This window comes from Colletotrichum spaethianum (genome assembly GCF_022836535.1).
Source record: "Colletotrichum spaethianum MAFF 239500 DNA, contig47, whole genome shotgun sequence".
Taxonomy (NCBI): Eukaryota; Fungi; Ascomycota; class Sordariomycetes; order Glomerellales; family Glomerellaceae; genus Colletotrichum; species Colletotrichum spaethianum.
The window spans coordinates 127,856-155,850 of record NW_026054817.1 but is presented as its reverse complement, the minus strand read 5'-3'; the positions used below and the strand labels follow the sequence as shown (position 1 = coordinate 155,850).

General features: G+C 48.3%; 10 protein-coding genes across 10 annotated transcripts; 8 read left to right on the top strand and 2 right to left on the bottom strand.

Annotated features, from left to right (window-relative positions):
• Nucleotides 1-2,684: 2,684 nt before the first annotated feature.
• On the top strand, nt 2,685-3,617 carry ColSpa_11508 (non-reducing end alpha-L-arabinofuranosidase; the record flags this gene model as incomplete). Its single annotated transcript, XM_049277720.1, has 2 exons — nt 2,685-3,524; nt 3,585-3,617. The coding sequence occupies 2 exons, from the start codon at nt 2,685-2,687 to the stop codon at nt 3,615-3,617; spliced, it is 873 nt and encodes a 290-aa protein (XP_049133677.1).
• Nucleotides 3,618-4,616: 999 nt separating this feature from the next.
• ColSpa_11507 (norsolorinic acid ketoreductase nor1) lies at nt 4,617-5,387 on the bottom strand (the record flags this gene model as incomplete). The annotated part of the gene is made up of 1 exon (XM_049277719.1): nt 4,617-5,387. The coding sequence occupies one exon, from the start codon at nt 5,385-5,387 to the stop codon at nt 4,617-4,619; it is 771 nt and encodes a 256-aa protein (XP_049133676.1).
• A 373-nt stretch (nt 5,388-5,760) lies between these two features.
• ColSpa_11506 (putative thiol methyltransferase 2) lies at nt 5,761-6,381 on the bottom strand (the record flags this gene model as incomplete). Its single annotated transcript, XM_049277718.1, has 1 exon — nt 5,761-6,381. One exon carries the CDS (start codon nt 6,379-6,381, stop codon nt 5,761-5,763), a length of 621 nt encoding a protein of 206 aa, XP_049133675.1.
• A 2,344-nt stretch (nt 6,382-8,725) lies between these two features.
• On the top strand, nt 8,726-10,153 carry ColSpa_11505 (acid phosphatase PHO1; the record flags this gene model as incomplete). The annotated part of the gene is made up of 1 exon (XM_049277717.1): nt 8,726-10,153. The coding sequence occupies one exon, from the start codon at nt 8,726-8,728 to the stop codon at nt 10,151-10,153; it is 1,428 nt and encodes a 475-aa protein (XP_049133674.1).
• Nucleotides 10,154-12,903: 2,750 nt separating this feature from the next.
• On the top strand, nt 12,904-13,167 carry ColSpa_11504 (uncharacterized protein; the record flags this gene model as incomplete). Its single annotated transcript, XM_049277716.1, has 1 exon — nt 12,904-13,167. One exon carries the CDS (start codon nt 12,904-12,906, stop codon nt 13,165-13,167), a length of 264 nt encoding a protein of 87 aa, XP_049133673.1.
• A 400-nt stretch (nt 13,168-13,567) lies between these two features.
• ColSpa_11503 (high-affinity methionine permease) lies at nt 13,568-14,147 on the top strand (the record flags this gene model as incomplete). The annotated part of the gene is made up of 3 exons (XM_049277715.1): nt 13,568-13,661; nt 13,712-13,974; nt 14,034-14,147. The coding sequence occupies 3 exons, from the start codon at nt 13,568-13,570 to the stop codon at nt 14,145-14,147; spliced, it is 471 nt and encodes a 156-aa protein (XP_049133672.1).
• A 449-nt stretch (nt 14,148-14,596) lies between these two features.
• ColSpa_11502 (high-affinity methionine permease) lies at nt 14,597-15,163 on the top strand (the record flags this gene model as incomplete). Its single annotated transcript, XM_049277714.1, has 2 exons — nt 14,597-14,805; nt 14,860-15,163. 2 exons carry the CDS (start codon nt 14,597-14,599, stop codon nt 15,161-15,163), a joined length of 513 nt encoding a protein of 170 aa, XP_049133671.1.
• Nucleotides 15,164-15,726: 563 nt separating this feature from the next.
• Nucleotides 15,727-16,077, top strand: ColSpa_11501 (uncharacterized protein; the record flags this gene model as incomplete). The annotated part of the gene is made up of 1 exon (XM_049277713.1): nt 15,727-16,077. The coding sequence occupies one exon, from the start codon at nt 15,727-15,729 to the stop codon at nt 16,075-16,077; it is 351 nt and encodes a 116-aa protein (XP_049133670.1).
• Nucleotides 16,078-19,440: 3,363 nt separating this feature from the next.
• ColSpa_11500 (phosphate-repressible phosphate permease pho-4) lies at nt 19,441-21,258 on the top strand (the record flags this gene model as incomplete). The annotated part of the gene is made up of 2 exons (XM_049277712.1): nt 19,441-20,934; nt 20,989-21,258. The coding sequence occupies 2 exons, from the start codon at nt 19,441-19,443 to the stop codon at nt 21,256-21,258; spliced, it is 1,764 nt and encodes a 587-aa protein (XP_049133669.1).
• Nucleotides 21,259-25,702: 4,444 nt separating this feature from the next.
• On the top strand, nt 25,703-27,330 carry ColSpa_11499 (FAD-dependent urate hydroxylase; the record flags this gene model as incomplete). Its single annotated transcript, XM_049277711.1, has 6 exons — nt 25,703-26,125; nt 26,178-26,644; nt 26,704-26,764; nt 26,819-27,014; nt 27,071-27,149; nt 27,204-27,330. 6 exons carry the CDS (start codon nt 25,703-25,705, stop codon nt 27,328-27,330), a joined length of 1,353 nt encoding a protein of 450 aa, XP_049133668.1.
• Between the last annotated feature and the right edge of the window lie 665 nt (nt 27,331-27,995).

Here is a 27,995-nt window from a genome sequence, read left to right as displayed (position 1 = left end):
ACAAACAAGATATGTGGAAGACTCTTACGCAAAGCTACCAGCCCATCTTGACAATGTTTGGACGTTACAGCAATGACACAGGAGTAAGCGTAGAGCCAGGCTTCGCGAAGCTGAGCTGCATACGAGCCCATGAGGCGAAGTCTACCCAAAACAACGAAGGTAGCGTCGGCAATGGAAGTAGCGGAGCAGACAACAGTTCCACTGGCGACGGTGAAACGGGAAATGACGGTGGTGACAAGAATAGCGCTACGGCACTTGTTGTGACCAGCACTGTCATGTTTGCAGCATTCATATGCTTTGCGGTAGGTCTATAGCAGCTGGAAATATCCGGCGAGCATTGAGGATTGATGGAAATAAATATTTTGATTAAAGTTATGTTGTTGAACGTCTCATTGTGTTGGTGGACGTATAAGCAGAAGCTCTGGGACATTTCTGTTTCAACACAGCAGCACCCATTCCCCGTAACTGTGAACTGTCATCAATGTGCCCCATCTGCTTTTTCTCTTCTTGGATAGTTGATCAGTTTCAACGTCAATTGATGTCACTCGAGCCTAATATATTTATGAGTTCGTCTTTTCCAGTCACTTTCGACATGGCCTGACCAAGCTAAGTAACTGAACGTGTATGGCGAGACTAACGGTAATTACATCGTTGAAAAGGGGTCCAAACGGTACTTGTTTGCTACCCAAATCTTTTCAATATCTGTGTTTTATTCTAGTGAGTTGCACGGGTGCTTGTAAGTTTACCTACAAATGCTTCTTGTCAGTCTTACAAACCATGTGAACAACCGTTAACACCAATAACAATGGATACATGTAGTTTGATAGCAGCCCAAACTCTCACTCCATCAAGATTGCTACCAGAACCAAAGTGGAAAGAACAAAAAGATTTCGAGATTCTTAATATATAAAGAACCGCATGCCGTGGTTTGTCTTGCATACACATATTGTCGGTGGTCGATGCGGCTCTTGGTACCATACCCTTAAAGGGGGGAGAAAAACATGCCATAGCGGACCATGCAACAATTTCCGCATCATTAACATAGAAAGCTCTCTTGAAGGTGTACAAACGTCCTAACACTGACCATAATAGTAAAAATTTAATCCATGTCTTTGATGTTGTTCTGTTTCGGCATCAAGAGTTAGATTTCAGAATGAAAGGGAAAGGGTATTCAGTGCCAGGCGGAAGATTCAATAGGAAACAACTGTCCAAGAAAACAGAAGATATCCCAACCTCCTGTAAGCAGATTGTCCTCATGGGTGTCGGGTAGAAATATCTCAAATTAGCAAAGAACACTCTGATGTCGTGTCCGAACTCAAGAAAGATCTCCAGCGGACCACTTACGTTGTAGCGGCAATTGAATCGGCTCTGCTCGGCGAACATCATTGCGAAGGCCGAATGGAGCCACTTGCGCCAAGTTCGACCCCATAAAGCTTGAATGAAATGCAATGCGCGATCCGGGGTAAATTGAGCCTGGCATTTAGCCGTGAGGGGTTCAGCGCAAAACGTCATGATCCCACCGGCTATTGGGCAATATAAAGCTCGCATATTGAGGTGTGAGGCTTCTGAGTGCTTGTGGTATTACATTATGATACTCGGTTGTCTCAATACTTTTGGTTGCCTGGCATGAAGTACGCCTCGAATTTGTCAGCTTTTGCTACGGCACTATTTGCCAGTAAGTCTTTTCTTGGAGGTTTGAAATTAAGCGATTGCAGCTTACCAGCCAAATAGCGTTTGCAAATTGCCTTGTGAACCCAATCATCCCGGGATTCAACCCAGATCCGACTATCATCAGAGTGGGTGGAGACTTCTTTCTGGCTACCAGCACATTCGAGTATTTTCCCGGCGTCCCTATTTATCACTCAACGGACCTGTAAGTGACCCTCACGAATTACTTTGCACTAGTCTAGTTTACATCAATTAATTCAACGAAGTGTGAAATGGGACAACATCGGGCATGCGCTCAGTCGACCCTCTCAGCTGAATTTGCGCGGCACTGCTCCAAGCGGTGGCATCTTCGCGCCAAACCTGAGACACCATGACGGCACCTTCTATCTAATTGACACTGCTTTTGATATTATCAGCCCTCCTGACAATGTAAGAAACTCACAAGCGGCTCAAAGCTTTCTTCATTTTACTAAGCTAACATTGTCTTGCGTGGTAGGTAACGAGAGTGCCTCGTTCGTTCTATGTGACAACGACAAACATCTTCGATGAAACTAGCTGGAGTGAACCCACCTATGTAGATCAATGGGGATTCGACCCTGACCTCTTTTTTGACGACGACGGCAAAGTTTACCTGACGACGACATTCTCAGAGTTTGTTGAAAATGGTAACTTTGCTAACTGGATTACCGAGATTGACATCAAGACGGGCAACTCATTGAGCAACTCCCGGCTTCTCCACACCACAACTGTGCCGCCTGAACTTGGTTATCCGCTTGTGAGTCTATCGCATCGGTGCATGCGGTACTTGGTGGAGTATACAGGCTGGAAAACTCACTGACGAACACCTTTTGTAGACCGAGGGAAGTCACTTATATAAACTGAATGGGACATACTACATGCTTACCGCCGACTCGGGAACCGAAAATAACCACAAAGCAAACGTCTATCGCTCCAAAACCTTGGAAGGCCCATGGGAAGGTAACCCGTACAACCCCGTTTTGTGGAACGGAAAAAACATGTCTCTCCCCGTTCTTGCAACAGGCCACGCAGACATCGTCGACGACACCGAAGGCAACTGGTGGGCAGTGTTCCTAGCCACTCGCCCCCAGAACCCGAGAAACAGCAGTGGACTGCCTCAACTTGGCCGCGAGACATTCTTGTGCCCCGTGACGTGGGACGAGAATGGCTGGCCCATTTTCAATAGCAATGAGCCGATTAGCGAGCATATCCCGGGTGTCCTATACGACCTTGACAGACCTCTAATCTGGCGTGACGATTTTGAGGGCGGGCTGGTGGACAAGTCATACTACTACCTGCGGACGCCATACAAGGACTTCAAAGACTTTGAGTCTAGCCCAGGAAAACTTCGTGTCAGAGGGAACGTGTATACGCTCAATGACCGAGAAACCCCTGCGGCGCTACTTCGAAAGCAGGCCGACATTAACGCCACCTTTAGCACCGAAGTCAGCGCGTTTAGACCAGACTCTTGGAGACAAGAGGCAGGTGCTAGTGTGTACCTCAGCATCCACTACCACAATGAAATCGCCATCGGATACTCGAATGACACAGGCAAGAGATGTATCGTTACTCATACCAGAACTGGTCCCGATGCAACGCTGAATACTACATATGTCGAGGACGAAGAGGTTGCCTCGGGTGTTCCGGTGAAGCTTTTCATTGAGGCAAAGGAGGTTGGTTATCGGCTTGGATATTCGACTGGCTGCAAAGCTCCGCGGTGGCTCGCCAGCGTTGAAAACCGCTGGTTGCAGTCCTATGTGGAGGGCTGGCAGAACTTTGTCGGAACGCACTTTGCTATCTACAACACTGGCAATAAGCTCCCAACATTGAGTGCGGCTGTATGTCACAATACCTAATTCTCTCTACTAATTTTCCATTTGAGCTAATAACGTTTGCAGGACTTTGAGTACATTCAGACGGAAATGAACTAGATTTCAAAACCGTAGTTACCCTGCTTTATCCACGATGGTCACTCGAATGGAGTCTCGGTCAGGCTTTTAAAAATCACACGTAGACCATATTGTAATGAGAAATCGCTTGGTGCCCGCGACTTTTTTGTTGACCACTAACAACCTTAGACTACGGTTGGTCGTCTCTCGATGTTGATCTTCATGCTTGAAGAAACCGACGCCGTCCTGACCATGTATCTGGCTGCCCACCAGCCTCTTTATAACGACTCGATTGGACGTCGGAAAGAACTGAAGAGAGATCTGGAGAAGCTCCATCATCAATGTCTCGACCCAGGTGTACCCTCACGTCATAGACGAAGACCATATTGTACTTTGATATCTTCTTCGCCTCTTCACCTGACTGTCAACATCTGGGACGAAGTTTATCAGGGTAATCACTAAGTTTTCTAACATCCGTTGCGTAAGATCCTGCTGCTATGTGAGTGGCCAACTAGTAGCACTTATCGCTAACGCGCACAATATGTAACAGCCGTTTGACTTGAAGATTGAAGATGGGACGTTAGACAACGTCAGAGTTATCTCTCGTGACTGAACCTGGTTAACGTATAGAGCTTAATGTTGAATGGAAGAATTTATGTACCATCAGAAGACCAGCACGTCTGAAAGAGCGCGGAGCAAACCTGTTCGAAAGTCTGCGTTTACTCTACCGTATAGATGATCTCACCAGCTAATTCTGACGAAACCATGAAACTATTCAGAACAGTAGATTTCAAAATGAGAGTACCGCGATGAAGATGACAAGTACGGGAGGAGACGCCTGATTGCACATAGACAGTACCGGAGAGCCTGTTGTGTATACACAGAACTTGGTAGCACCAAATTAACCAAACATTGAAATAAGCCACCAAGTGTATAGAGATAACCCCCAAGTTTATGGAAAAAGAATGTAAAGTTTTGCCTTTCAGCATCGAGGTAACGTTTACAAGCGCAATGCTGTTTCCTGATAAGAATTCCCCTAGTCTACCAAGGCACAACCTCTCCTGTGTGCGTGATAAACTTCCCAGAGGTAGTGTCTCTACTAGCACCATCGATGACATCGAGGATTCCATTGGCAGAGCTGGCGATAGTATCCGGAGGACCAGGCTCATGATTCCACTCTTTGGCCGCGTAGTTGCCCATGTATGTTTGGACCCATCCGGGATGAACAGCTACACTGACCAAGTTCTCATGCTGAGCATGAAGTGACTTGGTAAGCCAGTTCAGCGCGGCCTTGCTCGGCCCGTACGCGCCGCCCGGAAGGGGTTCTTGAGATCCGATGGATCCGACAGAGGAGGTAATGCCGATAAACTTCGCAGAGACATCGTCTACACCCCGAGGCTTATCCATCAGAGGCCAAAGGCCTTGGAACACCATCAAAGGGGCGATCGTGTTGATCTCGAATGCTTTCCGGAGGTCTTCACCAGCGATTGCTAGGGTAGGGGTCATTGGGAAAGGCGCAGCGGCGTTGCTGACAAGGACGTCAACACGGTCGATTGTACCCAAAGTCGCGGCGTTAAAAGCCCTGAGGACTTCAGCTGGTGATGGGGCCTTGGTGAAGTCTAAGAGCATAATATAAATCTCACTGTCGTTACCCTTGGCTACACCCGCGATAGCAGACTTCAGCGACGCAACACCTTCGTCATTGCGGACCGACGCAACAATGGTCGTAGATGGTCTGACAAACAAGGCCTTGACTAGACCAAGGCCTATGCCTTTATTGGTGCCCGTGATTACATAGACTGTGTTTTTCATGGCGACTTTGCGTCGGCTTTCGGAATTCAGGGGTAAATCAGGTGCTCCTGGAATGGCGGCTTGGAATTATGGTGAGTGACTGAGTGTGCGCACAGGACAGTATCACGTGAGTCGGCTTGTGATCATGAAGAGGAATAGAAGAACAGAAGCCAAGAAGAAGAGTTTGCGCATCGAACGCTTGAAAGGGGATTGGCAAAATGAGGGCAAGGGGCCAAGGCACGTGCAGGATTGGGGCTTACTGTGCCATGCATGCCGAGGAGCACACAGTTCTCGTGACATTTCCTATTCTGATGGTAGCAAAATCCGTGTCTGTCTATCCACTGCTATCCACGGTACGCAATATACCTCTCATACTCAAAAGAATCCAGTACATTCATCCCAAAGCATGAAACTCGGCATGCGCTGCATCCAACCCATTAGCAAACCCCTCAGCCGCGCTCAGCGCTCGGAGACGCTCTTCCTCCACTCTTGCCCATGTCCACTTCTCGTCATCCTCCGAACCTGATCCCCCGCCCGCATGCTTTTCAGCAGAGCTCGGTTCTTCGGAGCCCCCGTTAGTTGCAAGAACTCCCGCTGCCTGGAGGAACTTCTCGGGCGGCACCGTAAGCCGGCCAGCCTTGACAACACACTTAGAGATAGCTGTAGCAAATACAACAAGAGGTTTTGAGGCGGCCTTTCCTTCGTCAAGCCTCTTCCATGGTTGATACGTGTAGGGCTCGGCCCCTTTTCGCTTCTCTGCGAAGTGAGTCACGACATACAGCCACTTCCTGTCCCACGTAAGGATTCGGCTGTACATGTCAAAGGCGGCGCCGGGCTTGATTTCCTTCTTGAAGATGCAGGACGTGCCGGCCAATAAGACCATTACCCCGTTCTTGTACTCTTTGTACAGCCCGCCGCGGATTGCCTCTGCTCGCAGAGCAGCGAGGAGGTCAGTTCTTGCAACATCGAGGTCGGAGAAGTAGGTGCTATTGGACTTGTGCAAGTTGTAATCCATCTCCAGTAAGGCGACGCGTGAAGGCGTAATAACGGGGCGGAATACAGAGCCAGGCTTGCGTTCAAAATGGCCCCTTTTTGGCCACCAAATGTTGCGGAAGACACGAAGCTACCCACGGGTGTAAGTATACATCCCCAACAATGATGATGAGTTCATCAAAGGTGAACACTCACATGCCATACTAGTGGAAATCTTTTCAAGTTGGCGTACAAAAGCGTGGCGGTCACTGCTCCCCAGGCTGCTTGGGCTTTGTTATTGGTGATCCATTGTATGGCATATTCGACAGCTCTTCCGAGATTTTGCTTAGCTGTGCCCAGAAGAGCTGTTAGCTTTGTGTACGCTGCCGAATCCATTGCAACAACATTTAGTCAGAAAATTGGCAACTATACCACTTGGGTTCTACCGTCCAAGTTAAACAGGAGGCTGTAGGTAGATCGGTGGAAAGAGATATCCAACACGTGGCAGCTCGAGTCAGGGAATTGGGAGTACCAGCACTGAGTCAGGCGCAATTTGCGCTGTTGGAAGTGTAATTACCTGCGACGGTTAGGATGAGGTCAAATATAGAGTTTAACTCAATAGATTGACGGTGGTTTGTAGCAGTCAACACGGCCCAACGCCGCACACATTGACCTTACTGTCGTTCCCCAGCCGCGAGGGATACAATTTCCGGATGTACCAGACCGTAAATAGGGTCACACTCACTTTTTGAAGCAATTTCAAAACAAATACTCCCAAGAACGTCATGCATATGCGTCTCTACTATCTTTCAGAAGCCAAGTTCGTCCGACGCTGAGCCATTCATCCGTTTGTGCCCTCCTTTACATGTTAAGAAGTCGACATAGCCCCATTGCAACCCAGAAGGCAAGGAGCCGCAACGAAAATATCGGCCGTGCCGGTGTGGATTCAGGTGGCTGATGTGCTCGTGATATAACGGTTTCTAATTGTCCGCTACGTCTTCGCGTCGGTCAAGATACCACAGTCTCGGGCTTTTAAGTTCAGGTGGAGCCGACAAGCGGGAGAATGCCGCCCTAGGTTTGAATATCAATTTAATAGCATCCTAGACCTTTACCGATGCATCGGCAGTACAGACCCTTAATTTGGCTCAATCGTTGTCCGATCAACAGTCGGTCTTGGACTGGTCTGTGATGCGAGCTGAACAACGCATTGCGACTGACTGCCTCTTCTACATAGTCAAGTTCGACGGTGTATCCAAGCGGTACTCAGACACGACTAGTGGGACCGGGATAAGACGTTCAGGATGCCACGACGCATTTTCCACTTCCCTGGGCAGCAGCAGTTCGATTAAATCTACGGCGTCTTTCAAAGAAACAGATTCAAATATTCTCGATTCTTAGTTAATGAACAAATCCATTGTTGTGCATAAATCACCCGGGCGAAATGATGTCCAAAAGTCAATCATCCAATATTGCCAAAATCAGTGGAAGCACAGGCGCTGTAGCAAATGAGCCGTCAGAGCTCGATCGATGAACATGCATGCATCCTTTCGTCTGGAGAATTAAACATGAGCCAAGCCGGGAAAAGGCATTGACTTTAATCAAGTAATTGCGTACCTGCTTCCAGTAACATGCACATGCACAGGCTTCACAGACTCATTCGCGGCTCCAAGCTACCTAGGCGACGTCTAGCTCCTTCAGCGCAAAGCCCTCTTGCTGAGATTACACCAAGCTAAACGCGTCAAAGGCGGTAGCCTGTCGTTTAGGCACAAGCTGTAAGACCACGTCGGCATGCCACGCCGCGTATCATCTTGTGCGCTTTCCTGCCGTCCGCTGATGGCCCACGCGTCCAACGGAAAGCCCCTGAAAAGTGCCGTCATCAAGCGGCACAACCATGAATATGCTAGACCCAACCACCAATCACTAGCATCAATCATCTCGGTAATGTCGGTGTGACCACCAATGGCAGAGCCGCAACGGGGCCAGCAAATCATCCTGTCCACACATTCATGACGTAGAAACTCCCCAAATACGAATCCAAGCCAGCCAGGACGGCTTGCCGGCCGATTGTGGGGAGAACCAAGAGTTGCCTCAATCCACAACGCCATCCACAACGCCAATTTTGTCGAGCCGGACTATGGCATTGGCTACTGACGTCAATTGGACCGGGAATTAAGTGGGCAGCTAACTAGCTTGCGGCTCCCCGATGATCTCACTGTTGTTTACCATGGGGAGGATGACTAGTGAGTGAGCTAAAAGTCAACACGGCCGAGATTATATGAGGTGTGGCTTATTCCTCAATTGAGTTGAAGCTTGAGTTGCTACCCCATATCTCTCGTTGTTCTCAAGTGCGGTTGACGACCATACCATCGTTCGCGCAACCCAACATTATGGCTCGCCAACAGAGTCTGGGCTCCAAGCTCCTTCATGTCCTGCCCTTCGTTGCCTACTCATCGGCATCTGCGCTGTACTCAACCTATAGCTTCAACCCCTTGACACATCTGGGAGGCATCGCTCCCTACTTCGAGTCACAGGACCCTCAGTCATCCCCCGATGCCCCGCAAGGTTGCACAGCAAAGCGTGCTGCCTACCTCGTGCGCCATGCAGCCATCTACGCAAATGACTTCGACTTCGAGGAATACATTGAGCCCTTTCTTGAGAAGCTGGGCAACAAAACGGGCATTGAATGGGGCAAGATCCCGTACTTGAACTTCTTGAACGGCTGGGAGGCCCCCGTCTCTGAGGCAGAGACGTCACTCCTAACGCGTGTGGGAAGACTGGAGGCGGCGGGCCTGGGAGTCGACCTTGAATTTAGATACCCCAATCTGAGACTGCCTAAGAGAGTCTGGACTTCTTCTGCCGAGAGGACTGTCAAGTCTGCGCAGTCTCTGGTTCGTGCCCTTGAAAGCGACGACAACACGATGAACCTCGTCAACATCTACGAGTCGAAGGAGTCAGGCGCCGACAGCCTGACGCCCTACAAGGCCTGCCCGGCCTACTCATCGACTGCCGGTAGCGAACAGTCCGAGGTTTTCCAGGAGAAATACACGAAGCCCATCATTGCGCGCTTCAACGCTCTAGCACCCGACTTCAACTTCACCACCAACGACGTCTTCGGCATGCAGCAGTTGTGTGGCTACGAGACCGTTATTCGCGGAAAATCACCCTTCTGTGATCTCGATCTCTTCACTCCTGACGACTGGCTTGCCTGGGAATACACGGAAGATATCAGATACCATTACAACGTTGGTTATGGCCTGGATGCATCCGGATACATCGGTCTTCCTTGGCTCAACGCTACCGCGAACCTTTTGCTGCAAGATAGCACGACTGATGAGGACATCTACGTCAGCTTCACGCATCGTGAGCTGCCTCCGATGGTTGCGGTTGCAATGGGTCTTTTCAACAACTCCGAGTTCGTCGGCAGCGAGTCCCAGATCAACAACACAATGCCGCTCGACCGCATCAACTACCGCCGCGCGTGGAAGGCGTCCAACATCCTCCCATTTCTTGGAAATATCGCCATCGAGCGTTTGAACTGCTCTGGGGCCTATGGATACGAGGATGGTGACTATTACCGTGTCCTTGTGAACAGCGCACCGCAGCCTCTGGCCGACTGTGCTGATGGTCCTGGAACTGCCTGCTCAAGAGATGGATTCAGCAAGTACCTGAAAGAGAGAGTTAGCAAGTTCTCCGGGTTTTCAGAGAAGTGCGGCGTTGAATACGATAACAGCACAGACGTTCTGTCAATTTATACGGACGCCTCTGTTGGCAACGGCACTGTGGTAGGAAAGCGATACGAAGCCTTTTCTCAATGAAGCTTCATGTAACTAGTTTGTAACTTTAGAATTAAATAATGTCTCTTACTTTACCTAAATTCAAACGAAGAAACACGACCCTATTACGGTGGGGTTGTCAGTTACCTCATGCTTTGACATAAACATCTACGGCATTCCATGGCCAGCACCAAGCTAGAATAATTTTCCCCGGAGAACAGTCGCAAATCCGGCAGTCTTATAATCGGTAACCAAATATCGACTCTTGATGCTGGCTTGTTCATGCACCCTGACATGACTTGTTGCCAGCGATGGACCACGGCCTGATTTCCACATTCTCGGGTTGATTGTCGACGGACACCATCTACATTTCGAGGTGGTAACCAACTTGATTGCAGTAAAGCGGGATACAAGGATGCTTTGTGAAATGAAGCCAGTAATTATTGCCAATATAAGCCTTTCTTGGCTGAGTCTGAAGTTATTGTTTATGGTTCATAGTCTTATTTGAGACACCCGACGCACCCTTTACGATATGAGTATCAAGTTCTGACGATGCGGCCACGGAGTTTTGTCAGAGTCAATGTAGCTGGATATTCGTTTGTTACTTACTGCATCGTGCCTCCAAGCACCACTATGCGTAGTAACGACGATTAGTTGTTTTCACTATCATTTCCACGCATGTAGAATCGCCATAAGGTCCATCTACTCATAAGGGATCTAGATGATTGCCACTGCCAGACCTCATCGGGCGGCATTCTTGCCTAGCCTAGTATGACATAAGGAGTTCTGAGGAAAGCTGGAACAACTGGCAGTTCTCAGGGATAATATGCCGTGGACTTATAGGACGTATTGACTGTCAAGTCTTCTAAGAACAACTTCAGAAACCACGTGGACGAAGCTGGTGGTCGAGGTCCGTATTTGCGAACCCGCTAAGAGTACAAGGTGGCTACCTCAATGTTGGCTGCCCCAAAGAGACCAGTACATTCAAAGTACACATGCCAGAGATACCCCTTGCTTTCCAAAAATCATCATTCTTGGGCAGCTCACTCGGACCTGGAATACCTGCTACCATCGTCGCTGACGCACCAGGCCCTCTCTCGGGCTTACGATCGGCGTTCGCATTGCTGATGTTGGTGTCGAGAACGAGAAGTAGTTGGTGCACTTCGGCCAAGAAATGCGGAGCGGCCCGCGATGGCGCAATCAGTACCTGTCAGTCACCCAAGATCGTGGCTTGGTATGGTAGCATGCCGGCAAGGTATACGATGACTAGGGGCCTAGACTGTTAGCTCTGTGACAACAATGGAGAAACTGCAGGTTGATGAACTGAGAGATCCTAGACATCTGTCCAGCAGTTTTTGAATGCGACTAACAACTCTCTCAGTCTGCATATAAGATGGTGCGCAGTTGACGAGTCGCGATCCAAGATACAAGGATGATAGTGTATTCGGATTGGTTGCATCCATATGACCCTAGCACTCTCAATAATGTTTTTACCTAGTTTCCATCAGTGGTATCGATCGTCTTCGTCATCCTCGTGGTCTCCATTGTCATTCCTCTTCATCGGCCCGAGTAACGAGTTCAAGCAGAGTGTGCTAAGTTGGCTGGCCTGTTCCACTTGGTAGAGTCATTTGAGACCAAGCCGCATCTACTGGAGCCCAAGTCTTCCATCTCGGATATAACAGTCATGCGATGACCCCGGGCTTTGGGTTCGTGTGTTAATACCTCGGTGATTATTGTGAGCTTGCTTTGGGCATGATAATCGCGCAACCCCCCAATCATGGTAAGTTTAGGGTCTCTGATCCATTAAGCCACTTTCATCGGCCACTGCAACCAGCTCCCATCTCAGCTGTTACTAACGCACCAACAAGCCCTGTAAGCTGTAGCGTAAGGGCACTTGACATGGTGCACTAGTCCTCTAGACTGCATGGCGACTGCCGAAATGCCGGGACTATTTTCTTCGAACCAACGGCAACAGTATTGAGCATTACACATCACAACTACGGCTACAGCTCGGAAATTCCGTATCAGGGATTTGCTCGATTGCGCCATCACCATCTGATTAATGTTACGTACCGTAATGTTACGTACCATTTTACCCTTTCAGATTCGATTGAGAAGGAACCTGACTGTGGATGCCGATCTTTGGCGTAAATGTAGAATCCGAATGATGCGCACCTTATCCATGGAGATAGGGACTCTAGTTTGAAAGCAGTCTAAAAAGGACAGGACGACTGTTTCACATTGGCGAACGCAACAATCGACATCAAATCTAAGTAGTGGTTTATGCTGTACAATGTATGAAGTTTTTCCATATCGCGGATCAAACCTTGAGCCCCATCGTGGTTGAATTGAATGATTTTATACGTCAGGGAACATTCGCCATGTTGGTGGTTGCTGTTGTCATCGCCAAACCCTGTCCATCCTCCTCCTCGGTCCCCCACTTCGGAGCTGGTCATGCCATCTGCCCCTCCGATGTTGACATCGCAAACGGCCCGTCATCGTCAGCAGCCCACTATCTCTTCCCACGAGAGTGCCGTGGTGCAGCAGACATTGCAGGTAGTCCCAAGCTAAGCCTCTCAAAAAATTGGGAATGTGCGATCAAATGGTATGCCGTGGAAGGGTTGCTTTCTTTAAATAGGCAATATGCCCCAGGGACGAGGTTTCTTGAGTGCAAATCATACAGTATACTTGCTAGGAACTGATTAGCTGGGGCATTCCGATATCACATTCACAAATAATCGCTTGAGAACGCCATCTTTTTCCACTTTGCTGCTTTCAAACAGCCTTTGAACATGGCCTGGCGGCGACCGTTTGGTAAAGGAAGTGGTGCAACGGGAACGGTAGTGGAAGAACAAGGGAGGCAAGTTTCCACTGGTAGCGTCCAGTACATTGGCGAGAAGGGAGGTAACGATGCGCCGCCTACTTACCAGGATGCCTCAGGTGCGCCTGTTGAGCACAACTCCCCGTTGGGATACTCTGTCGGTCCAGTGACAATCACCTTGCTGAATATCACCATGATGATTGGCGCTGGTATTTACTCTACGCGTAGGTTCTGAGCCGGGTATGCCTAGTCATATGTATTGACATCTATCAGCGGCCAGTATCTTGGCAGGGACCGGTTCCGTCGGTGTTAGTTTTGTGTACTGGACTCTTGGTTATCTAGTAAGTCTTCTATCAGTTTCTTGGCTATAAATTAGGGAAAACTTATTCTGACCTTTGAAGCTGTGCCTTGCATCCGGGGCTGTCTACCTTGAATTCACCGCGTATTTCCCAAGTCGTTCCGGTTCAGAGGTCGTCTTCTTAGAGCAGGCTTACCCTCGGCCTATGTGGCTCTTCCCAACCACCTTTGCAGTTCAGAGTGTCATTCTCTCATTCGGAAGCGCCAACGCTACAGGTCAGTCAATTATCAAGTTAAGTTACTCGGGCCGTAGGTGAGCAATACTGACTTAAACAGTCATGGCCAACTATCTCATTGCCATCTCAGGCCACGAGGGTACCAATTGGCAGATCAAGGGTACAGCACTTGCTTGCTACAGTCTAGCAACCTTGAGTAAGTCGCCTGTTGAAAAGTAGCGGATGATCCTGTCCTAATTTGTATAGCACTGGTGTTCAACACCAAGTACGCCTACTGGTTCTCAAACGGTGTTGGCGTAGTCAAGATCTGCACGCTGGTTTTCGTGATTATTACCGGCTTCGTCGTTCTTGGCGGTGGCACTAAGGTTGAGAACCCCACGGCCAACTTTCAAGATGCGTGGTCTGGTAGCTCGAAAGCCAGTGCATACGGCATGACAACTGCGTTGTACCGCATCATCTTTTCATACGGAGGATACAACAATGCCTTCAACGTTGCCAACGAAGTCAAGGTACTAACCAAAAAAAAAATATTCACTAGTCAATACGAGCTAACATCAACACTTACTAGAACCCCGTCAGATCACTGAAGATATACGCAACAGCAGCTTTGACAACTGTGTACATTCTATACATGTTCGCAAATGTGGCTTTCTTCGCTGCTGGCAAGTATACCCTAATCTAGTTCGTTTACGAAATATTAATTAACGATTGGTATTGCTGCAGTTCCGAGAGACGAATTTGAAAACTCCGGCCTCACCGTCGCCAGTCTGTTCTTCACACATGTCTTTGGCAACAGCGGCGCCGTTCGGGGCCTTAACTTTCTCATAGCGCTTGCCTCCTTCGGCAATATGATTGCCGTCATAATTGGGTTGTCTCGCCGTATCAGGGAGTGCGGTCGACAGGGTGTCCTGCCTTGGACTACGTTCTGGGTTTCCACCAAACCTTTCGGGACCCCTCTCGGACCATACCTAGTCATTTGGTTCTTGACTGCTCTAATGATTCTTGCTGTTCCAGCTGGAGATGCATTTACCTTTGGTAGGTTTGGCGATTTATGATCGGGGCCTTTCAATCGCTGACAGTAGAACAGTGAATGATCTCGGAATCTTCCCTGCTGCTGCCTTCAATTTGGCAATGGCTGTAGGTATCTATGTTGTTCGCTGGCGCCGCAAAAAAGCAAATCTCCCCGAGCCTGAATTCAAAGCATGGCATGTGGTGATTATCTTCAACATCTGCATCCAGCTCTACCTCCTCATCATGCCTTGGTATCCCCCTGCGGGCGGACAGTATGCTGGCGATGTGAGCTTCTGGTACGCGACTTACGCCGTTACTGGTATTGTAATGTTAGTAATGTTTCCTCCCGAGTTTCTGATTCCAAATTCTGAACCTCTTTGCAGCCTTCTTACCTGTGCCATCTACTACTGGCTTTGGGCATTCCTCATCCCCAAGCGGAGAGGCTACAAGTTGCGACAGGAGCTCATCAGTCTTGATGACGGAGTTCAAAGCAACAGACTTCGAAAGATCCCAAATGCCGAAGTTGACGCGTGGGATGCTACACACGATGCGTCTGGGCGCCTTCTTGGGCCTTCTGCTAGTGAAACGCTTGTGCAAGAGAAGGGGCTGAGAAGCTCTTCGGAGGGTAGTAACTCGGATGGAGGCAAACAGGTGCCAAGTACTATTCGTGAGAGCGGCAATGTCTAGTTTAATATCCGGCAACGAACGGTCTTGGACTATTCCATCTTGCCCAGGATTACAACAGTTTTCGAGAGAATGCGCATTCACGCTACATAAAGCGTGCTTGTTGCTTTCAGGGAGGGGCGCTATCGGCTCTAGATCCTAACTTGGCGTGTAAAGCGATGCATGCACTTAGCGCCCCAGCACAAGCTGTCATAATTAATAGCACTGCATTTCCAAATCCAGGGAAGCGCAGTATCGCCTCTTGCGTATCAGCCTGTTTTTCCCCCATACATGTCTCGGTTCCAATTGAGACGAGCACGGCTGCCGGGTTTGGTCATCATGTCGTAGTGAGCCGCCAACCCCCAAACCAATCACACAAGTGGCGATCATTGCTGCATGCGCCTGCTCCAAGCCCATGTCGCCGGATGACATCATGTAGCTTTACTTTCTTTATCACAGGCTTGAGCCCGGGAATCAGGCCTCTACTCTACATACACACACACCATCAACATTGCGCATTAAACAATACCAAATCGTTAATCGCCAAACCCTTTTCGATCATCTGTAACCGCCTAACACACCTAAAAATGGCTTCTAACATCATTCGCCGAAGGGTACAGCCCTCGCTTTTGCACCCAGCTCGCCAAGTGCAATCCGCAATTCGCGCAAATGCCACCCCTTCAGCACGCCGCTTTTTGAGCGAAAAGCCCGGCTTAGAATCGACAGATATCAGAGACATTGCTGATGCCAGAAAGACGAATCCCCCGCAGCCCAAGATCTCAAATGCCAGCGTGGCAGGAGAGAAACTTACAGAGGAGCAACAGAAGGAGGTAGATGAGCACAATGAGGACTTCGAGAAGAAGCACGATACTGCAGCGCCTGCCGAACAAGATAAGGTTGACAAGAAGTTCTGGTCTAACAGAAAAGGAGGAATGTAAGGACTGTTGCGGTCAGGGCTCAAAACCAGGAATACTTGCATTTCGATGCATGGTCGATGTCTAGATATCTTCTGATGGTGCTGCGTGGATCTGCTGTCTTACTAGCAACAAATGCGCTTCATAAATGCAGTTCGATACTCCACTGGAGTTAAAATCATTATTTTGCACGTGTACGATGCATTTTTCTTACCGTTACAAAGGACACAACCTTATATTACATCAATGTTTTGCAAATACCGTCACGTGGATTCGCGAGAGCGCACGCGGACGTTTGAATGCACCTCAACTATTGTAGCTCCTTTATAAGACACCCTTACGCACACATTTGGAGGCTTTGCCTGGAGAGTTCATGCCAGCTAGAAAGTCTCATATTGATCTTGCGACTTGTGTCTTTCAATAACATTTCAGTTTACGTTGGATACTTCTCTTTTTGTCGCTCGTTTGTTGCCCAAAGTTAGACTGACTCTGGCACCAAGGGCCTTTTATTCGAGAAATCACATTTTGATTAACGTAAAAAATATATATGGGTTTCTCACCCACTTGGGTTCATCCACGAACTCAGCCAGTGAAGTTGGTTTAAATGAATGGAGTCGGTCTCCCTAAATAGCCGGCAATGACTACCACAAACCGTTGTAGGACCTAGAATTTCGTAAGGTCTCTATTTAGGTGAACTTTTAGAGTATTGCATGGAATATAATTCTAAAATTGGCATATAACAAGGTGTGATGCGGCATAATAGCTACGTCTTCATGCTTCACGGATTACTGCAGTGCTCTTTAAGCACGTTATCATGTGAACTTATAAGACTAGACTTACTACACAGAAGGGTTTTGATGCTCCACGACTTATTCTTTCTTGAACTTCCCCTGATTTGTTTTGACCTGTATTTGACAAGTTGAACTGGCGATACCGTATCTCAAAACTGGCGGCTCGAGATATACCACACTCCGCTTGGTTCATGAAGCTACAGAAGCCCCGGTCCAACATCCACTGTGATAAATAAACTTATACAAGTCCAATTTGCATGAAGTTTTATCTCGGCTAATCGATTTCATCTCCAAGGCTAGGTTTTTAATGACACCTTGCGGGAATACCGAACGTCGGACAAACCATAGAACGGATTCCCTCAACTTATAGCCAGGTGCCGCCCTTTTCAACAACCGACCTATGCAGTTGCAGTATCATTTGGTTATATGAATGAACCTTGGCGTTACCGTTGCAGTTAAGGGCGAAGTGCTTCTGAGGAAATGAGTGTCTTTGAGACCATTTCAGCCCTTGTATCATGAAACCAGTCCTCACGGTTCTTCCGATGATTAAGCTTGATCGAGATAAAGTTACACAACGAACAGACAGCCTAATGCTGATCAAACAACACCACGGCGCCAAGGCCTTGATGGTCTTGGCATACCAACCTTGAACCATGAGATGGCACTCTCAGCACTTAGTATCGAGTTGCAAATACTTCCGTTTGCCAGTCGATTATTTTTAACAACGGAATTGGTCTCCATGCATCCCGTCGGCTCTTAGACAGCGCCAAGATACCATACAGTAGTATGAAAGTAGCGAAATATAGGATCTCGGCGAAAATATCTCAGAAGTTACTTCTGCTATCCCATGCACAAACAAGGTCCCGTCGTTGATCGCGGTAGACTCTCCTCACCCAAAGTCTTGGCTCTTGGCGGCTGCCAGCTGGCGCCATGTCTTGGGAGCTCCGCGTCGTCGATTTGTGTTTCCATTACGAAAAACCCGCGCTGAGCCCCCTGGAAAATGGGACTGAGACTATGCGAATTCGGCAAAGACGCCTGACAACCATCCAGCGATGCAACAGACTCAAGCTTCGCGGTACCTCATGAGCCTGAGGGAGCTTAGCGCGAACTGTGTTTGACGAAGGCGCGAGGTTTTACGTTGCCATGGATGCATGAATGGGAATCAATCGAGCAGCTGTTACATCCGGTTCACAATCTAGGCGACAGATACCATCGCCATCCTGAAGCCAAGGCATCTGAGGCGTTTCCAGGTTCTTGGATTTATAGCAAAGTTCGAATGGCCAGCTGTTGAAAGTCGTTGCACACGAACAATTGGACGCGGCGGCACGATGCCACAAACACCCAGATAAACAGACATGTCTCTGGCCAAGAACCGTGGTGGTACCCGAAACGGCCCGTTGCCCGCCACCATGAAGCCGTCGGGGCTTGCTGTAATCTGGTGATCACCACACTTGTGTCATTCTCGCCGTTTCTCGGTCGCAAAAAGAGGCAGATCAGCAGCTTCAAGTCGGTTTTGCGTAGACTCGCTAACCCCCGTAGTACGGTCTTGGCTGTGCGCACAATTTTCTGCTGGATCGCCCAAAAAGCATCCATGTCGCGACTCATGCGTCGCCCATTGCCCAACGAGCTTGGGACGGTCATCTTCGGAGAAACGCATGAGCAACAAGCGTCGGGCAGTCTTGGCTGCATTCCTCGGTCACCAGAAGGGCAAACCCAGAACGAGGCAGGGTTGAAACCTTGGGCAGATTGATCAGTGAACAAACCGCAGGGAGTAAAAAATGCAAAAGGAGGGAAAATGCTCGCGTGCTCTCCTACCCAGTCAATTGCCATCGTGCTCTCAAAATGGCAGGAGGGCACGCGACACAACTTTCTGCGCCGAGTCTAGCGTCGGATCATTTGTCTTGGCGACATGGCAACGAAGTTGAACAGAGACAACCGAGAAGACAAGGTACATAGGCTGCGATGGAAATTTTGAGAGTGAACTGAGTTGACAACGTGCTCTCACATACAGTTGTGACTGGCTGGACTCCTTGAGGGATCTGTTCTCGGTACCTTGAAAGCCAAGAAGGCCAAGTCCTCGAGTGGCACCCACTTCACCAATCTCAGCTCTTGGTGTGGATGAGTGCAGAGCTCGGCGCAGACTGGGCATCCGTCAAGAACATCCACTTCGATGGGTCGAGACGTCGAGACAGTGACACCCCGCCGGATCAGAATACCGGAACTGCACAGAATTGCTCCCTAAGTCGATTTTTTTTTCGTCACCTCGGCGCAAGCTGGGGCGAATGCATTGTCGAAATCTCCAGTTTCCAGAAACATGACCCTGGAAGGGTAGCCCTCGTGCAGAACGAGAGGAGGAGAGAAGACCATGCGCGGGGCACACGTGGATGTTCGTCTTGATAATGTTGACGTCCTGCTCTGTATAAAGGATCGTGGCGCTCCGAGACTTTTGAGCACCTTGAGAGAGGGATTCTCGACAAGCTTTTCCACTCCGAGCCCGTTCTGCACCCCAAGCTTCTTCAGCTTGCTGGTGAAACCTCTTTCCCTTCGTCTTCCTCCTCCCAACTAGGTCAGCGTCTGCTCCAACTGGCCGTTCACCATGGCCGTCCTTACGCAGTACGACTGGATCATCGCCGTCATCAGCATCGCCTTCTGCGGTAGCTCCTTCGGAAACGGTGCCAACGATGTCGCCAACTCCTATGCCACCTCCGTAGCGGCTCGGACCCTCACCATGCCCCAGGTTGGCTTTCTGTCCATGTGCACCGAGTTTTTCGGCGCCGTCGTGCTCGGAGCCCGCGTCACGGGTACCATCAAGAACGATATCATCGACCTCGACCGCTTCCGCCAGACTCCCTCTACTCTGATTCTCGCCATGGGATGCGCCGAGTTTGCTAGCGCTTTCTGGCTGCTTGCCGCCACCAAGATGGGCTACCCCGTCTCTACAACACAAACTATTGTCGGTGCCCTCGTCGGTGTCGGTCTCGCCGCGCAGGCCCAGGTCTCTTGGTCATGGAAGGACGGCAGCGTCTCTCAGATCGCTGCTTCATGGGGTGTTGCTCCCTGCATCGCTGCCGTCTTCGGTGCCGTTCTCTTCGGCAGTCTCAAGTTCACTGTACTGGAGCGCGAAAACTCTTTCGAAAAGGCCATGAAGGCCATTCCCTTCTACCTTGCTTTCACCGCCGCCGTCCTCGCCCTATTCATCACCGTCGAAGCACCCGGTGCCCCGTCTCTTGAGGAGCTTGGTGCCGGCACCGCCTGCGGTATCGTGCTCGGTGTCTTTTTCGGTGCCCTCCTCCTTGCCTACGTCTTTTTCGTCCCTTATGTTCACCGAAGACTCGTCAAAGAGGACCCTCGAATCCGCCTTCGTCACATCTTCCTTGGCCCTCTCCTGTACATGGAGAACCCTCCCATCTACATGCCTGCCAAGGGCAACGAATTCGTCATCGACTACTACGCGAGCGCCCACGATGAGTCCCAGAACACCAACGACGCCGATATTGAGAAGCAGACGAAAACTGAAGGCGGTAACGACAACGGGGAGAAGCTCGTCGTTAACGACAACAATAGCACCGAGAGCCCCAATTCTGCACCCCTCTCTCTTGAAGATGTCGAGCGCGGTAAGAAGGCCCCCGCGCAGGGCGCTGTCGTCGAACGTTACAAGCGCAAGCCCGAGCCCGAAGAGCGTTTTCTTGCACCGACTGCCCACCTCCCTATCACCAACCCCAAACGCATCTGGAGCTTCATCAAGTACTTCTTGTTGCAGGGCGTTACCCGTGACTGTGTCACACATGCCTCCTCCCAGCTTTCTGCAATCCACGGCAAGGCCAAGAAGTACGACAACCGTGTCGAGCATCTCTGGACCTATGCTCAAGTTGCCAGCGCCATGATGATGTCCATTGCTCATGGTTCCAACGATGTTGCCAACGCTGTTGGCCCCTGGATCGCTGCCTACCAAGTCTACATGACTGGCGAAATCAGAGAGGATGGCGAATCCCCTATCTGGATTCTCGTTGTTGCCGGTTTCCTCCTTGGTGCAGGCTTCTGGTTCATGGGTCATCACATCATCAAAGCCATGGGCAACAAGCTCACCCAAGTACGTATTCATCGTACAAGTATAAAGCCGCCTCTGAAGCTAACTCGACTACAGTTGTCTCCCACGAGAGGTTTCGCCATGGAGCTTGGCGCCGCAATTACCGTTCTCCTGGCAAGTCGTCTTGGTCTTCCCGTCAGCACTACTCAGTGCCTCACCGGTGCCGTCATTGGTGTCGCCTTGATGAACTTCGACATTGGTGCTGTCAACTGGCGCCAGGTCGCTTTCATCTTCTCTGGCTGGATTGTCACTCTGCCTTGTGCCGGTCTGATCGGTGGTTTGCTGATGGCCATGTCTCTCAACACTCCTCAGTTCAGTCAGGGCTAAGATCATTATGAGAATAGGGAAAATTGGGATCATGGTTATGGCGTTAATGATTTCCACAGGCAGTATCTAGAAGGGGCTTGCTTTTAGCACAGAGGCATTTAAAAATATGCATATACTATCAATTGAATTTTGCAAAGAGAAGAAATGAAATCGAAACGTCAGAGGAACTGAACATGAACTTTGGCGTTAGTCACTTGACCTCGAGCATGCGACATTGCTGTTTTAGGTCTGTAAACTGTGACACTTCCTAACTTCTCAAAGACTGAGACTATGTGGGACTCACGAAGAATCGTATATTGTTCGTTTGGAACCCTTTTGCTAATTGGCTCTAAACACGTGTATCAGTGGGCCCGCAAGGTTTGTTGGTTACTCATAGTAGCTCTTCTTCGATTACGACCACCTTTTGGTACGAGATATTTCCTGCGGCTTGCAATACGACTTACTTATTAAGACTCATAAATGTATAGATCTGGTTTCTATGAGTCGCTAAAAAGACCGTTCACTTATCTCAGTCCAAAACAGTGAACATCTGAGAATCTCCCATTGTATTCGTCTGCAAGAACCCTTTCCACCAAAGACGGAAGTAAGATGGATACTTATTGACTTACTCTAGGAATGTCTCCAATACAATATGAATTGGCAACTCGAGGTAGGGATTAACACAACCACCCTGTTAACGAGCCACCCCCACATCCGAGCCACCATCGGCACCACCATCACTACCACTATCACCACTTATTTCACTCCCTCTTCCACCCACCCAGATGCAACTTTTGGCTTCACTAGATAATTCAGATGTGCTGGATTTATCTAGAATATCTGTATTGCCGATATCTGTATTTTGTGCCTACTAGATATGGGCTATTGTTGTAAAGGTGCTGTTAGGAGATGTTGGGACCTTTTTCTTTTTGCCCTTGTGCTGGTTATCTAGACAGGCCTGCAGATCGTTGGCTTATTACTCTACAATTGCTAGTCTAGATGCCTGCTTATTATATCCCTTTTGCAGCTTTTTAGATAGGTAATGGATAGTATAGGTATCTAGGGTATCCTTTGCTTAGCTGGTTGAATAGATGTAACTGATGCTGTAGATCAGTAGAGTAATGAGGGGTTAACTATGGGATAGTAGATATTGCCTTATCTTATTGCTGGCTGCTGCTTTGTTGGCTAGCTGGCTGGCTAGATAATGCTTTTAATACTAGGGAGTTAGATAAAGGGTACTGTATAGATATTGGCTATAACTTAGCTTATTTTTAGCTAGACTTTATGTTTTAGGTTATTATTATTGCTTTATATGTATTAAAATAATAGTCTAGAAATGCTTTTTTATTAGTAATAGTTAAGTTACTTATTTAGTTATTTAGACTTCTAATTTTTTTTTAATATGTTTGTTTTAATAGGCTAAAGACTGATATATTTAGAGGCTGGAGGATAGTAGAGGAATGTGGTAATAAAAATAGTAGATAGATGTGATGCTGGAAGTATTGTTATATAAAGTCTATTGTTATATAGCTGTGATGGCTGTCTAGAATTAGTAGCTTGGCCTTGTCTGGCTGGCTGGGCATAGTCCCTGGGATGAAGACCTTTTTTAGCTACTTAAGGGTAGTCTGGTTATTTGTTTAGCTATTATCTGATGCTGTAAAGTGCTAGCTAGCATATCTAGATAGGTTGGATGATAAGAACTACTGAGCCTGGACTGACTTACTTTTATATATAATAAGGGGAAGTAAAGAGGTCTTAGTAGTAGACATATATTTAATTAGTGATATCTATGTTTTAGATCTAGGCTGTTTTTTCTGGATATATTGTGATGCTGTAGAGCTTAGTATTAGCCTATTGCTTCTTTTGCCTTTTATAATGCTAGTCTTATTTATATTCTATTGGTTAGATAGATAGATACCTTTGATTGCTGGTAGATCTAGATAACTGAACTATTCTTGGATAGTATCTGTAGTATGGGCTTTATATTGCTTAGAATTGATTGATTAGTATCTTTGGGTCCTGATTGATGGGTATTGCTGCAGGAATCGAGCTATTTATCTCTTTCTTAGAGGTTGCTAGGTATCGCCTATTATACGCTCTGCTAGGCCCTTTACTTGCTGATAGGTAAGGGCACTGCCTAGGGCAGCTTGGGTAGATATATAAGTAGTCAGATTAGCCTCTTGTGACTGTGATAATTGCTGATAATTAACCTATGTAGTATTTCTGTTTTGCTTGCTGTGTAGCTGATGCTGAAGGGTCTGGTATAGTATACCTTAGTTATGAGCAGCCTGGCGGATAGGGTAGCTATTTGCTATGTCTATAAGGGCTTGTTGGAGCTCAAACTTAGTGTATTGCTTCATGGTGTAATAGAGAAGGTATCTTAAAAAGATGGCGTTGTTTGGTGATAAATAGTAATTGTTATGATAGTTTGAAAAAAGGGATGTTCTTGATGATGCAGTAATTTTGGATGGCTTGGATGTGGGGGTGGCTCTCTTGTGGGGTGGGTGGGTTATTGCGATGCCGCAGAGCCTAGCACCAGCCTATTGTTTCCTTTGCTTTCTATGATGCTAGTCTTATCTATATTTTATTGGTTAGATGGATGGATACCCTTGATTGCTGGCAGATCTAGATAACTGAACCATTCTTGGATAGCATCTGTAGTATGGGCTCTATATCGCCTAGAATCGATCGATCGGTATCTTTGGGTCCTGATTGATGGGTATTGCTGCAGGAATCGAGCTATTCATCTCTTCCCTAGAGGTCGCTGGGTATTGCCTGTTATACGCTCTGCTAGGCCCTTTACTTGCTAATAGGTAAGGGCACTGCTTAGGGTAGCTTGGGTAGATATATAAGTAGCCAGATTAGCCTTTTGTGACTGTGATAATCGCTGATAATTAACCCACGTAGTATTTCTGCTTTGCCTGCTGTGCAGCCGATGCTGAAGGGTCTGGTATGGTATACCTTAGTTACGAGCAGCCTGGCGGATAGGGCAGCTATCTGCTACGTCTGTAAGGGCTCGTTGGAGCTTAAACTCAGTGTATTGCTTTATGGTGTAATAGAGAAGGTATCCTAAAAAGATGGTGTTGTTTGGCGATAAATAGCAATTGTTGCGATAGTTTGAAAAAAGGGATGTTCTTGACGATGCAGCAATTTCGGATGGCTCGGATGTGGGGGTGGCTCTCTTGTGGGGTGGGTGGGTTATTCTGAGATATAATCACTTGGTGAAGGTTCGCTGGCTTGGAATAGATTATCTCCCCTCACTCCTATGGGCAAAGGACGGACCTTGCCAGTTAGGATGTTATCTTTTTTTCAATAGCGTTCCGCGTTGAGATAAACGCTAGCTTCAATGTTTTCCACAGTCTAATTTACTGGTGAAATTGGTTTGATTCTCAATGTCATGAGGAAGACTATTCCAACCTCTTCAGCCGGCATTAGTAGAGGAAATTGAACGCATGCGGTCATGAAGCCTCGACTTCCTTGTAGTCTCATTAGTTGGCGCGCGGGTGCAGATTGAATCGCTCAACACCACTTGAGATCATCTTCCAGGTCATCAAAATTTTCCGTACGAGTTTATCGGCACCATGTTCGAAAAGTCTTGGGGGGATTCTTATTTTCATCTGAGTGTTGGCAATCTTGGCCCTAGCAGAGTGCCCTCCACACCCTCCCATTCTTGAGCCGTCTCAAAATAAGTTTCCAGTCGCGGAAACTGTGTTCGCCCCTTTGTCGGGCTGGTCGCTCTCTCGCAGACATGGCTAGCCGGGCTGTTTGTGTCATAACATGGGATGGACGACCCCAACAGCGGTCGCTTCTTGGCGGCTTTGTGAAGTCTGCTGACCACTGTCGATCCCAGGACCGTGCGGTGCAGTGGCCGGCAACTCCAAAATCTCATACAATTGGGATTAGAGATACTGTTCGGATGCACTGTGATGCGGAAGAACGGAAAGCATCCAAATTGATTGCGGTTATTGCACCAAACCGTTGCGGGCCGCGCACTTTGTAGATAGGATCTCGGATGCTTGCCGAAACCCGGCTCGGGGTCTTGGTGATAACATGCCCCACTATCATTGGTCGAAATGGCAGAATTCCCATTAAAATTCTACGAAATGGGGTTCACTACGGGTTATCGATAATAGATATCGAGCGGTTATTGCACCCGTAGGCTTCTGACGTCCTCATCCGCGGGGCGGACGCGACATCTCGGGCGAGATCGAGCTGTTATCGACAACTCCGTCACAAGCCGGGCGCACGGATGGGCAGAGATGAGAGGGTGTGGTGATGCGCGATGTGGTAGGCATTACCCCATTGATGAGGGACAATCCTTAGTATACATAGGACGGCTTGTTCGCGCCTGTTAGTCTCTCGAGTTTCAAGTTCTTCAAGCTCTCGCGTTCAATTAGTACTTTATTGGACCAATACTCGATCTGTTCGACTTTTTAAAACCCTTCCACATCACCAAACCGTCAACATGGGATCTATGCCAGCAGGAGGATGGAGACAGCTTGATGTCGGTGTCGTCGGCGGAGGTATTGGTGGCATGAGCGTCGCAATTGCCCTCCGCCGCGCAGGCCACAAGGTTTCCATCTACGAGCGCAACGACTTCGCTGGTGAAGTCGGTGCATCCGTCTCATGCGCCGCGAACGGCACCCGCTGGTTGCACGAGTGGAATGTGGATGTCGCAAAGGGCGATCCCGTCGTCTTGAAGAGTCTCATCAACCGAGACTGGAAGACGGGTGAACCAGTCAGCGTTTACAGCCTCGACGACTACGAGAAACGTTGGGGTTACGTTTATAACATGTTTCATCGTCAGTACATGCATGCGATGCTCAAGGACACGGCGATGCAGGAGGAGGGCGAGGGAACCCCCGCAAAACTGTTTCTTAACCACAAGGTAAGACTTCTTACTTGTTGTTTGCATTCTTTGTGGCTGACTTTCTCTGCAGTGCAAAAACATCGACGTGAGCGCCGGAAAGGTGGAGTTCGAGAACGGCTACTCTGCGACTCATGACCTCATCATCGGCGCCGATGGCATCGGCAGCGCGGTGCGGGGCTTCATCGGCATTCGGCCGGAAAAGCGCCCCGCCGAATCCAGTTGCTTGCACGCCAATGTCCTCACCGAGGACGCAGTCAAGGCCGGTCTCGTCGATTATTCCCAAGACAGCGCTCTTGAATACTGGGGTGGTCAAGAGGGCAAGTGGGACAAGATCGTCCTCTCGCCCTGCAATGGCGGAAAGCTGCTGTCGTACTACTGCTTCTTCCCAAGAGAAAAAGGAGATTACGTGAACCAGGCCTGGGGTGTTGAGGACCGGCCCGTCGAAGAGTTGCTTGCGCCATTCCCTGAGTTGGACAAGCAAATCCTCGCGCATCTTGCTATTGGCAAGGATATCCAGCCTTGGCGTCTATGGATGCAGTACGTTGTCACACATACCCAATCATTGGTTCTCGGTCTTTGGTTCTAACATTACGCAGCGACCCTTACCCTTATATCAACAAGAACATGGTTTGCTTGCTCGGCGATGCAGGACACCCTGTAAGTCGTTGATGCTTCTTCTGCCACTAGAACGCCACTGACTCAGGTACCTAGATGATGCCTCACCAAAGCCAAGGCGCATGCATGGCCATCGAAGATGCCGCTGCGCTTGGAATTCTTTTCCACCCTAAATACTTCAGCGGAAACGTTGCTGAGACCCTGGAGGTCTACAACACCGTCCGGCTGCCCCGTGCCACCCGTGTCCAGGCTGCGGCTGCCAAGGCCGCGTACAACATTAACGAGCGTATCGGTGAGTTCTGTTACTTTGCGGTGACGTAGCGGCTCTCTTACTGACATTTTGCCCAGGTTTCTCAAACAATACCAACACGAGCACCTATAAGGTAGCAGATGAAAAGGCTAAGCTGACGATCGAGGAAATGAACGCGTGAGTATTTTGTCCTGCACTTATTTTCCGAAACGCAAATTAACGACTCGGCAGATATGACATGTACAAAGACATCGAGGAGGCCATCGCTCAACAAGCAGGGGCGCCATTTAACCACAAGTTTATCAAGGGCTTGCCGATAGGACTTGAGTTATCTCCAGGTGTCATTGTTGGACAGTAGGATGTTGTAAAAGCGCGAGTTTATAGTACTCTATGTGTCGCGATGCCCTCACGCGCATCGCGCAGCCTTGTGAGATTTGCGCCGGGCCCGGATTAACTATTAGTCTGGTCCCTTCGTGTGGATCCACCACACAGGATACGTATTTATTCGTTTTAGACAAAATAATCCTACACATAGAAATCTAAGCCGTTTTCCTTATATCTTTTTTACCCTAAGTAGTAACTCTATAACAATTATAAGCCTAGCTTATATTATACCCTTAAACCACTATATTTAAAGTATACTATAGGCTAAAAAATCTCTTTTAAACAAACTATCTCTATTCTCTTAAACTAATATCTCTAATATAACGTACATGCATAGTGAGCAGATCAACATAGTGAGCGGATCACTTTCCTCTTCTTTCTTACCTTTTCTCCTTATAACAACTTTCCTCTATGCATAACTATAAAATCCTCCTTAAATAAAAGCTGCATTATTCTTACACTTAAAGCTATCTAAAAAGACCTAAAATTATCTATATAAAAAACAGCCTTTATTTATAAGATCCTATTCTTAACCCTTAACTATTAACGTATTAGATAACTACTATAACAAAAAACATAATTAAAATTAATAAAGATGACTAAGCTAAAAGAAATAGTGATTCTTAAACGAGTTATTAA